Source organism: Megalopta genalis, chromosome 5 (genome assembly GCF_051020955.1).
Source record: "Megalopta genalis isolate 19385.01 chromosome 5, iyMegGena1_principal, whole genome shotgun sequence".
In the NCBI taxonomy this organism is placed as follows: Eukaryota; Metazoa; Arthropoda; class Insecta; order Hymenoptera; family Halictidae; genus Megalopta; species Megalopta genalis.
Window position 1 is genome coordinate 28,937,758 of NC_135017.1, and position 13,777 is coordinate 28,951,534.

At 33.3% G+C, this 13,777-nt stretch overlaps 1 protein-coding gene across 3 annotated transcripts in view; it reads right to left on the reverse strand.

Moving 5' to 3' along the window:
- LOC117222485 (uncharacterized) overlaps positions 1-13,777 on the reverse strand; it is a 364,434-nt gene that overhangs the window by 180,907 nt on the left and 169,750 nt on the right. For all 3 annotated transcript variants that reach the window (XM_076522259.1, XM_076522260.1, XM_076522258.1), the window contains exon 7: positions 2,132-2,428. In XM_076522259.1, the coding sequence (XP_076378374.1) occupies positions 2,132-2,428 (297 nt within the window). The remainder of the gene's footprint in view (positions 1-2,131; positions 2,429-13,777) is intronic.

Sequence of the window (13,777 nt, forward strand, 5' to 3'; positions counted from 1 at the left end):
AACCGACCATTTCCACTCGCGGGTGGTTCTTGTTCTGTAGCCCTTTCGGCACAGAAGATTGTAAATGAAAGAGAAATTTTAGATAATACATTGGATTTACGTTTTATTATTAACCCTTGAATGCGTATTGTTGCCAATTGTCTACAGTTCCACTTAATTTTATTCGAAAACCTGAGCATGTGCGTTTCCGAACACACGTTGATAACAATAGACAATAGACCATGTGTGAAATAAAAGACTTGACATTACTTCTGGCGAGTAAGTTATATGTTTTTTCACATTTGAATGTGGTGGGTGATAACCTTCAATGTGTTACTTGGAGAGATATTTTCTTTTTTCGAGTTTCCTATAAAGGAGTGATTTATCTGATTGCTTGTGTCACAACAAAAATCGCAATTGCTTTGCTGCATTTCATTTATAAATAATGTGAAAATTCCTATACTAATGGATAATATAGATACATGACATTTGTTTACGTCTACAATAATTTTAGTAATAAACGCACATTGTTGCCAAAAGTTTACATACAACTTTTTTTCAAAATAAATACTCAATATTATTACCTAGATTTTTTTATTTATTTTTTACGTAAACTATGTATGCATTCCTATAAAAAACGATTTTTTAAAATTCAAAACAAAAAATCATGCATTTAAAGGTTAATGATTTATTAGACTCTTTTAAATGGAGGTAATTTGGTCGATGAATTAACGCGTTGACTGACACGTTGATCGTGTACATTTGTGGGAAAAATGTTAAGAAATCTGTTACACAGACGCGTATACTTTGCTTGATAATAATATAGGATAAAGATTTGTATTGTGCCAACAAAAATATTAGTTATTTTTTTATAATTGTTCAAAATTTCATTTTTATTTTAGTTTGTATTTTTCTTTATAATTTTTATTATTTCTTTTATTTGTCGTATGTACTAAACAAAACAATATTACAATATAAACAGTGTGTTATAGGCTTGACTGAAATACGTACTTTTAATTTAAGAAGACGTGCATTTGTTGAAACATCAAATTTTATTCAAATGTTAACTATATGTAAAGTTTCTTAACGAGTTTTCGATCTCTGATCCTTTTAAGATACGAAGAGTTTATGGAGAAAAAAGCGAATGCTAAAAAGAACACTGGTTTTACAAATTCATGTGATCTTTTTATTAATCTATTTAAAAGGGACATATTTGTTTGAAAATATAATATGTTGAGTGGCATGTAGACATTATTTCTTTCTTATCAAATTTGGTAACAAATTCATGTTTTGACTATAATCAATTTCAATATTCCGATATGAGTCTTCTTTATTAAATTGTTTTGAGGTTATAAAACTTTTGGGATTGTAATGCGACAGTCCAGGTGTTAATAATACTTGGCTCTGTCGAATAGATAAAAATTTGTTATAATAATGTTTTAACATCACTTTGACATATTAAATTGGAATGCTAAGTTATCCAATCAACATTTAGTGTCATAAATGTATAATTGCTTTTAGATCATCACTTACTTTGAAGTATGATTTCATTATTGCGTAATTCATGTTTAAATCTAGGATTATTTTTATTATTATTATTATTAAATATATATAACGAATATATATAATAACGACTAAATAATGAAATGACTAAATAATTTTGTAACTAAATTATTTCATGACTATAATAATAATAATAATCTATAATATATATTATAGATTAGATATATTTTCCAATATATATATATATATATATGTATATAATCTAATAATCTATATATATATATAATATAATAATCTATAATATATATTAATCTATATATTATAGTCATGAAATAATTTAGTTACAAAATTATTTAGTCATTTCATTATTTAGTTGTTTAATTACTCAGTCATAGAATTATTTAGTTATACAATTATTTATTCATAGAACTATTTAGTCATTTAATCAGTCTCTACGATCTTGCAAAGTTTAACAAAATTCTAGACACTGAAAGTAACAAAGTTTCTTCATAAACATTTCCTTCTGTTTCCAAAATATTTAACGTAAGACTCTAGCATCTTTCGATTCTTCGATAGTGATTCCAAAAGGATGAAATCGAAGGCACAGGAAAAGGAAATGACAAAGAAAGTAGTAATTATTGAAACTCACCTTGTTGCTTATTCGTGATACAAGTGTCTCGATGTGACATTGCCATTCCAAGGCACGTAGAAACAGCAGATGCCAACGACGTTCCAGGGATCTTACGATTCGCAAAGCCTGCGGAGGTTCCCACTCGTCTCGTTCGTTCTCCCGTTCCTGTTGATTCTCTTGTTCTTCTTGTTTCTCTTGTTCCAGTTGCTTCTCTCGTTCTTGTTGTTTCTCTAATTGTTGTGCGCACACCTTGTCGCCCAGCTTGACCACCGAACTGACGATTCGACCGTGCGCTTCTATGTCTTGTTGGAGTACCTGTAATCATACAAAAGACACCATTCGGTCATTACATGGATTCAAATTAGAGAAAAAATGATATACTGAACACTCTTTATGAATAATTAACGCAAAGAGTAAATACATATAAAGCTGAAAGAAGTAGAAGTGAAAATGAATCTGGGAAAGTGTGAGAAACATTGTAGCGATTTTAATATTAAATGATAATTAAAACCAGCGTGGAACGACTTCCCTGTGTTCCTATGTTCTCAATATAAATAATATACTAATGCATAAGAGTACATATAATTGTTGATAGAAAATAAGACGGCATTGTAAAGGTTCAATAAAAATAAGTTGAGCTTGGAAAATAAAATCTGAAATTACTTGAAAATGCTAATAACTAGCTAAATACTTTCATTAGACTGCGGATGTTTATGTAAATGTATATTTTGTATAGGAAATAGTTTAAAGAAATGGCACCTAGGCAGAAATTTGTTCTCTGATTAGAAGGTATTAAAAATATATTTTTCATTTTTAAATTAATCATAAATGTAATGTAACATACTGTAACATACTAATATATTGCTCATAATTAGATCGTGGATTTTATGCATTTAAGATAGAATGAGTGAAACAAATTGAAAACAGTGAAAATATTTAAAGAATTTGAAGATATTGTTGTATTACTTTTGACTTATTAGAATGATTCAGAAAAGAAATAAATGTATATTTAACTCTTGCATATCGCAATAAATACAGACAACTTTATTTTGCATAAAATGTACTACTCATTATAATACATGTTATATATTTTTCGTACATAATTGTTACGCTCATTTTACAATTACGAGAAAAATTATTGTTACATACTGAAAAGAATTATAAATCGGAATTTTCTTCATCTCTTATCATTACGAGTTACAACATCTCAATTAGCCAGTTAAATGTGCCGCGACGAAATTACTAATTTCAATCTGCATAGTTGCACGGACAATAGAAATTCCTTCGGTTACCTAATAATGCTGAATTCAGCGCGAATAAAAGCTTTTCGCGCTAGTTACGAAAGACTTCATTTGCATCATACTGGCGTGTCACTCTGTGCAAACAGCGGAAGGTGATCACCTTAATAACAAAGCTTTACTATTGTTTATTGTTACCTAAATAATAAGCGGCTCGATTAGGCCCTGACACAATACTGCGCCATCAAAAGATCGAGGTCAGTCAACATTGAGTCGTGTTCGCAACGAACAATCCTCGCAAAAAAAAAACCAGCAAATATTGTACAGGAACGTCTGTCATCTGGTTGACATAGTCATCAATCAGGATTCGATGTTTAAAATTGCTTTTATGGAAAGTGAATCATAAAAAATTGAATGAGATGTCTCGGCAAAAAGTGATTATCGATATTTTATGCCGCTGTCGAACACGCACATGACGTTTTATTAATAACTTTCAATGATTTATATAACTGTTGTAATTTTTAACAAAATTATATCGCACTTTATTTAATGAATGGACTGTGGACCTTTATGCAAAGTAAAAATTGTCTAACCGAATTCTAAAAACCATAAGATAGCTGAAAATATATTTCTTCTTTCAACAATTGTATTAGGTCTACCGGAAAGTTCTGTCCGATAATGCCATTGCAAATTTCGATAGGTATACACATGTTCATTTGAGACATATTTTTGAAAAATGTTGCTCACAAATTGCCATCACGCTGGCAAGAGGTCGTAAGTAACGACGGAAACTATATTGTACAATAAATATTACTAAATTTATGAAAAATCTATTATTTCCTTTCATTTCTTAAACGGACAGAACTTTCCGGTAGACCTAATAATTATTATTATAATTATGAATTATTATCATAAATGAACGAGTCCATTAACGAGTAGCAATAAAAATTAGCCTCAAACATTATGTTCACATTTCATCAAATTGTGTTTATATTTTCTTGTTTTTTTGTTATTTGTAGCATATCATATGTCGCAATAATTTCATTGTAAACAAAAGGAACTGCAATATAAATATGAAGAAGAAAGTGAATCCTGTTCCGATATAGTTTCTTTATGATATAAATATTTTTTAATGATACTAATTTTATTATACCCATTGCATGTGATAAGTAGACTGTGTACTTATCTTTATGCATTTATGGGACCATATAAAATGCAGTAAAATATGCACGCTGACCAAAATTGATTCTATTGTTGTTAATATCAATTAACGATCATTATCTTCTTCATTATTTTTTTGAAATTCAAAGGATTTGAAACATTCGCTTTTATAATTAAATACATTCAAATTGCACCGTGCAGAAGACATTAACCGTGAACAGAATAAAGAACTTTACATACTGTATCATTATATGCTGCTTCAGATGCTTAAAAAAATGACGAAAATGAAAACTTGTGAGAAACAGTAGAAAATGCAACGATAATAACGAACGTAAATATTCTACGTAAACCGTTCGCCATAAAAGTGTTGCGCCGATGAAGAGAGTTCGCAAGAAACGACAAGAATCGAGTGTTTTTCATTACGTCCAGGCATGAAGAATAAGGTGACGTTAAACATCGCACTCGTATTCTATTATCAATTGGAAATCGCGCTGGATGAAAAATCGAGCGCAAGGTTATTAAGCGAGGAGCAATTCGAAAGTAGCCGGAAGCCTGAACGAAGCTCGATTTATGGGCTTTAAATTACGTTTTGACTGAGTACCGTTGCCGAGGGTGATCGCCGAAAGTCTTCTTTCACGTTGGCCAGCGGATGATTAAGTTATGCCTTTAGAAGGAAGGCGGCGCGGCGCGAGAATGCACGATTAAAGGGTACATTAAACTCCGCGGCCGTAGAAACGACGCCCGAGAAATTAATGACTCTGCAGGACTGTTCGATAAAAAGAAACAATAGTGAGCATTGCCGTGATACCTCGACAACGGTTACCGTGAAACCTGAACGTGCTGCAACACCCAGAGTAAATAAATCTTTTCATTCTTTTATTTTGCTTATTTATTAATGTAAAAAAATTTGATACGTCTTATTCGATAGGTATAAAGTTAATTATGTCCGAAAGCGAACGAAAGGCACAGTAATTGATCACCACGCAGTATCCGGCTCCACTAGCCTAAACTAGGTTTCTATGAAAACAGTAGATGGAAACACGAGTAAATGTTGTGTAAATGACAAAAGTAACTACATATTATTTACATGGGTCTAAATAAATTATTTAAAATAATAGGATTTTCGTTTCTTATTTATTATTGGATTATTTTCTCTCTTTTGAATACTCAGAAGTTTTTCCTTCTAGCATATAAGTTACAAAAACGAATCGACGCCGAGAGTCTCGCCAGAGTACCATTAGATAAACAATGATTTCATATGTATATAGAACAGAGTGCTCTTTGTCTTTAGGTGACGTTTTTGGTTTCGTCTTTGTGAATAGTCTTCAGTCTCCTGGAGCAATCAGGAGAGTAAAGACGGTCCTTCCTCGTACATCAAATTAATAAACCAAAAGGGATAAGTTTAATTCACTGCGTTTTACTTTTATTTATCTACCCATTTCTAATATTTATAAATACAATTCCAATTGTTACTCACCAATTATTATTTAATTGCTCATTATTTATTATTTTTATATGCACAACGTGGCATCGAGCACACGTCGTAGTAAAAAAATAACGAAGAAATACTTTAATAATAATAAATGGAAATTAATATTTGTTACACAACGAACAAAGAAAAAAAAGAAACATTACTTATATATATGTTTTTCATTTAATTTCAAGTGAAAAATAATATGTTGACTAGCACGCGAAGTAAGCTAACGTCTTTGTTCAGAAGTATTATTCCGAGGATTTTTTTTACGGCGTGTGCCATTTGGAGAGGAAATTCCATTTATCTAGAATGACTGAACAAGATGTAACCTGTAATACGCGTGCATACCCGTTATGACATCTTCACGTCTATTACAGTGACTTCGTGGTACACGACCGTGGAATGTCGAACATTCAAGACTACAAGATTGAAGACTGTTCAGATATCGAATGCGATTTTTGACGTATTGCATGCTACATACGTGACCCAGAAAATAGGATCACCGAAGATAATGCACGAGATAGATCAGTGATTTTGCGGTTCTTCACCGATTTCGTTGAATGCGAACTTTATGCGTTTATGACAAAATTGAACAGTTGCAATTTGAAACAGCAGACACATTGGGAGAATTTAAGAATGTCAATGTGTTTATTTTCAGCCTATTAAAGTTATCGAAGAAAGAATAAACTTGCTATTTAGTTTATATTTCTTGCAATCGATGAAGAGAATTTTTATTCTGCATAAAAATCCGCAATCTACCAATAATGTAATAATAAAATAATCATAACCGTATTCAAAGAAATCTTTCAGCAGGCGAAAGAAACATTTCACTTATCCTGCTTTTTACGGAACAATTTATAAGGATAGCACGAAGATAAGAATGAGCATCAAGATCCGCAATCATTAATGATGCTTCAAGATCAGATATAATGATAAAATGCAGGGTGTCCCAAAAATGTCTCGCAATCTGGAAATGTCGGGTTCCTTGGATCATTTGAAGCAGCTTCTTCCTTTACAAAAATTCTCTTCGAGGCACCATTAACGAGTTATTAACGAAAAACAGTGACCAATAAGAATCGAGTACGGCTGACGCGTGGCGGCCCAGCCAACTAGCGCACGAACCCCAGTTCCGCTCATTGGCTCGGTCGCCTCGCGCCAGCTGAGCTCGCCTCTCATTGGTCACCGTTTTTCGTTAATAACTCCTTAACGGTGCCTCGGAGAAAATTGTTGTAAAGGAAAAAGTTGCTTCAAATGGCCTGAGGAACCCGCCACTTTCGGATTGTGAGACATTATTGGGACACTCTGTATATTTTGTTATAGCATTGGAAGTGCTTCGTAGTGTATTTGAGAACAACAGTATACCTAAAACAATAGCACAGCTCGAAACATTAGTACACCAAAGTAACGACAGAAAAAAGTCAATAAAATATTTGAAATGAACAAACTTATCGCATCACCCGGTATATAGAAACAGTAATTTTCCACATAACCGGCGCGTCATCAACAGGATCTTGTGTTTAAAAGTGACTTACGAGTTTTAGCATGTATAATTGATATCGCGTTAATGCGATCCAAGATTACCGAAGGACAATATTTGCTGTAACAGAATGAACGATAGAACGTGACGCGAAGGGTTCGGAACCTTGAAAAAGGGACACTCGAGATTCGTACGCATCGTATCGACCACTTCAGACGTACTCAATAATACTATGGAAGCTACCTCAGCCTCAAACGGTACTCTAGGAACCTCTCGAGACTTATCCAATATGACACGAGCCTTTATGAAGGCTCGTATCGTTCTTGAGGACTAAACCTGGATCACATGACACGTTGATAAGTGATATAGGCTCGTACAACTTAATAAGTATACTGCGAATTTTATGCATTTATGATAAAAACGTGTAGCTGAATATAATGTGAAGAGATGCGAGGAATTTAATAATGTTGTGTCATATCGTTTTCGACTCATCAGAATTATTAAAAGAAACAATTCATTTTTATTGAATTTATATTTCTTAGAACTGTGTTTTGAACAATTTTGTTTTGCACAAAAATTCGCCAGTCTATTAATGAGACAGTTTCAAACAAGATGGAAGCTATAGTTCACGATGACCATATTTTCCTGGAGAAAATAAAGGACGAATGTGTGAGAATCTTAAATTCAATTCTTATACTTTTCTCAAGAATGAATTTTTTTCAATAAATCAGATTTCTGCTGTATCCAGATGTATTCACTCATGTCAGTTGAATTTGACATAAATGTAAATTTTAGATATAATATTATATTAAATATAAATTAAATATTTAAATATTTAAATAATGTTTAAATAAAATTAAATATAAATTTAAAATAATTTTAAAAATTCAATTTTTCAGATTGAAATTGAATCAAGTATAGTACTTTATAATTAAAATATAACAAAATCTTCTGCCAGTTACCATCAATATTTAGTATTTTTAATGTAAGTGAGTATATTTATTACAATGTTATCATAGTAATTTAGGTCTGGGAAGACCAAAGTATTCTTTTAAGATTCTAGCACTTCATCTATCTTACAACTAAAAAATGTTGCACTGGAACTGCTATGACAATGTTCAAGGAGATCCAGTAGTATTTGTACACTCATAACGTGAAAATAAAGTGGCTGCATGCATAATAACAAATTCATAGTGTAGTGCGAGCTGAAAAATCGGACGTACATCATCTGCAGCTGTCCTCTTGATTTTGAATGATTATAACTCGTTAGTTATTATAACTAATTTACAACAGTTTGTAACTAATTTACAATAGTTCACAGCTAATTTACAATAGTTTACAACTAATTTACAATAGCCTATGACTAATTTATAATAGTTTACAACTAATTTACAATAGACCATGACTAATTTACAATAGTTTCCAACTAATTTACAATAGACCATGACTAATTTACAATAGTTTACAACTAATTTACAATAGCCTATGACTAATTTATAATAGTTTACAACTAATTTACAATAGACCATGACTAATTTATAATAGTTTACAACTAATTTACAATAGACCATGACTAATTTATAATAGTTTATAATAAATTACCGAGTTATAATCGTTAATCATAAATCAGAATTACTTTTTGTCCAACTCTGTCTCCACTAAATCACGTCAAACTCATGACACTTGGGTCCTCGGGATAGGGTAGACAGCTCTTCCCTTCAAAACCTGACCATAATCGTATACAATAAATATAACCTTGGCCTTACACAGCACAATAGAGACTAATACTTAGACCAAGTTCGCGCAGCACGATCGCGATCAACATCAGACTCAAAAGGAAAGATGAATGTCATCCTGGACACATCTGATGCTTCGTAGAACCCTAACTTTAATTCGTCGTTTCTCTGACCTTACAGAGAAACTGCGTCCAACATTTTGGAGCTTGTATAACTTCCAAAAGGGTCTTTGAATGAATCAGAAACGTTTAAGTATTATACAGTATCGAACGAGCTAGGACAATTTTGTAATCCAGAAGTTCCACAGACCTTATTCTTGGACGTTTCGCACAGAGTTGGGCATTATTGATCGTGAAGTTATTTAACAATGCGAATAATTGTTGACTGTGTTACTTTTCACATAATTTGACAAGAATATATTTATGCGAATACATTCAGGATCCATTCAGTTCAATTTCAAGTACTTATTGAATTATAGAATTACCGATGCGTTCCTCTGCACCCGTAGAAAAATCATTTAATTATGCAGCAATTATCAATCTACTAACATGAAATAAAGAAATCGATAGACTATATGAAAAAACACTTTCTATTTTATCATTTCTATTCAAATCGATTATTTATCGTATGAATCCATATACGGATGAATTCGAATAAAATTGTATTGCAACAAATGCTTATGCGAATGAAATCCCATTTGAATGAATTCTTATTCAATCAAGATCTCTTATTCGGATAAATTCCTATTCAGATAAATTTTTATTCGGTATCGTCGAATACAATTTTATTCGTTAATCTTTATATATTATCAGTCATCCGAAAATAATTTGCCTGATTTTGGTTTTGTACACTTAAAGATGAATCCACAGATGAACTTCTGACAGAAAATGAGAAAAGATACGATTATCCGAGCCTTGCGGTTCATTTTTATAGTTGCTGATTACCAAAAATTATAAAAACGAGGTGCAAGGCTCGAATAAAATAATCTCCTCTTCCCAACTTTTTGTTTACAAGCTGAAGGAAAATTAGGAAAAATTTACTGTATCTCCGAAATTTTCTGATGGTTCGACTCTTTTTATTCTTGATAACTTGAATGCATTATTCAAGACACTAAATTGTTTATGTTGCATCAAACAATCATCGAGCAACGCTCGCTATCCTTTTCGAAACTTAGGTAGTTTTTCCAGAATGCTAAAGCCGCCTCTATACTAATCTGTATTGTACGATGAGGGCGCCTCTCTCTCCTTAGAATTTCCAGACAGTTTTTACTGTCTAAGCATAAATTTATGCTGATCTCTGTAGAACCGTATAAATTCGTGGCGATCCTATCGCACAATACTGATCTGACGTGGTTTCTACCGTGATCAACGAGACCCGACGTTGCTTCTGTAGCTCTCCTACAAAAGTTCGGCCCGGTCCGCCGTCATATCGCGTGCGCTTATGGTGATCCGAATCGCATAATGTCTCCGATACCGGTCTCCATCGTGTCGAACGAATCGAAGATAGTCCGTATCACATTATACACAAACCCGACAATTTCCATAGCGCTTTGCGAGCAGTACACGTGATGCATTGTACCCACTTAGTATATAGAGCGTGTAATCAAGTGTCATGTTTTGAATCATGTGCGATACGTGATCGGACTACCTGCTGTAGCATGATGTCAGACACAACAACAACGCACCGAAAATCAATACACATGGATATATATAACACACAACCAAAGTCTTATTAGTGGAATCGCTCGTTATCGGTGCTTTTGGCATTTCTGGTATCTTGTTTCTCGGTTCCGCAGCAGAGTTTGGACAAATTTTATTCGGATGACGGATAAAAGATAAAGACTCAACGAATACGATTTTATTCGACGCTATCGAATAAATGTTCGATGGAATAAAAATTTATCTAGATAGAAATTGATCCGAATAAAATTACATTCGAATAAGATTTTATTCAAATAAGAATTTATTGATAAAAATTATTATTATTATTATACGTAGAAATATAGATTTTATTTTGTATATTGCAGATATTTTACATATTACATATTTTTGACATAATATATATATATGTACATATATATTTTATTATTTATATATTTATATATTTTATTTATTTTATATATTTTATTTTATTATATAACACGTCCAAAATATAGTTTTAATTTATATATTACGTCAACAGTATGCAGAAAATATTAAAAAAAAAATTGTAGTATGTAAAATATATGCAATGTCCAAAATAATAATGATATTTTTAGAATCCTGTAATGACCAAACAAATATCAGTCGGAGTTCCATCAATTTACTTATATTCTAAAAAAATATGCATTTCCATAAAGATCCGCTGTTTAGTGATGAGAAAAGATTGATGTCACCAGCCTTTGCTTTGTGTAATAATGTTAATGTGAAATTCGCTCGAGCTTAACACATTAACTAGAAAAGACATCGCAATGCAATTTATTCGCGAATAACGAATACACATGTAATCCTGATTCGTTATTCGTCAATCGAATGGATTTTGCCCAAATCTCAGTATAAATGCGTCCGACATATACATCGTACGCGTATAGGAAATCCTATCTAAAACCATGCACAACGATGACCGGGTCTGCGGTGATCCGTAAGTATATACATACACGGAAACATAATAAATTACTTGTTACAAATATCATAGAACAAAAATAAATAGTTCTTTATCCCCTACCACATGTCGTTATGGCAATATTATTATGTTATGGCAATAATCGAAAAATATATTTACTTCTTATTCCCTGCCACCTTTCGTTCTTCAATATTAGCAACAATGAAAAACTAAATATATTTTTTTGAAGAAACAATTTATTTCTTCTATTCATAATAAGTAATTTATTATGTTTAAAAAATTATACAGCAAGCGTATTTGTACGCGTTTCAGTAGAACGTCGAACGCGCAAATATGAATGCTGGTACCGGTCATGCGAGACCCGGCCACCGGCCGCTACGATGCTGAACACAACGGAGAACAAAAGGGCAACGTCTCGCGCCGAATTTTTCTCGTGCAACGAAGCTTGTTCGGTGGCACAGCTCGCCGGGCTTCTCTTTCCTCTTGTTAATCCCTCATTCCCATTAGCGAAACAATGATTACCTCTATCCTCAGCTCGGAACGGCAAGCGCGCGGCCGAACTGGCCGGCCGTTCAACATGATTTATTATGAAAAACACACGAGCTCGCCGCGGCGGAGTTGTTTCTCAGATAAATGAGCGGTTCCCGGAGAGCATTTCTTTGGAGTCGCGCACAATCTCGTAGCCGTATCGATCCAGGTGTTACGGGCCACGATATTAATGGCACCAAAGCCGTGAAACCCAATACGAAACGACCATGCTTTTACTCATTTTTCAACGGCGTTCACTCGCCCTCTCGCGCGAGCGCGAGCGCGCGCGCTTCCTCCTTTCGATGAACAGTTCCAGGTGAAATTCATCAATCGCAAACGGGTAATGAGCGGTGAAGAAAAAACGCGTCTATCTCTCGAAGGTATATATACACGATATACAAGAGCCGACGCGGGAGTCCGCGGGAACAACGCGGGGTCCCGCGGTTTCTTGTTGCGGCACGAGGAACACCGGCAGACATGGTTCCATGTAAGAAGGAAGTACGAAGCAGGATTATGATTTTCCTGCCTAGAGCGGGATTGAAGTGCGCGATAAGAACGGACAGACAGCGCGCCGCGCGGACCTCTTTCTTTTTGCTCCCACTACACGCTTTCCTTCATCCGTGCATAATCAACGTTTGCACATAATCAGCCGTCGGTTTTGCTTAAATTAACGACGCGCGTTCCGCGAAGGCCTGGGTGCCGTTACGTCGCGGCATTTTTCTCGGGTAACTGAACCCGGCGAAATTTTGCAGGCAAATACGGTAAATTTTTGCAAATTGTCTCCTCAACTTTTAAACAAAATTCGACGATTTGGGAAGACGAGATATGATTATTCGAGCCTCGTGGCTCGTTTTTATCATCGCGGAGGGTCAACAACTATAAAAACGAGCCTTTCTGTTTACGTGTTCAATGACGATTGGAGAGAATTTACTGTACAGGGTGTCGAGAAATTGGTGCTTCAATTTACTTAGTTTCGAATCTGGTGGGTTTGTGTTATATTATATTGGGTATATAATATAACACACATATATATATATTATATATTATATAACACAATTATATACCCAATATAATATAACACAAACCCACCAGATTCGAAACTAAGTAAATTGAAGCACCAATTTCTCATGAATATATATATATATATATATATATATATATATATATATATATATATATATATATTATATATATTATATAACACAATTATATACCCAATATAATATAACACAAACCCACCAGATTCGAAACTAAGTAAATTGAAGCACCAATTTCTCATGAATATATATATATATATATATTATATTGTGGGTTTGTGATGTTATATTATATTATATATTGTGTTATATATACATAGACTGCGGGTTTTATACTGTTACGACAAAATTAAGATCGCGTTAATTGCTATGATGGAGACACTACATGAATTTAACCCTTAACCGGACTGCC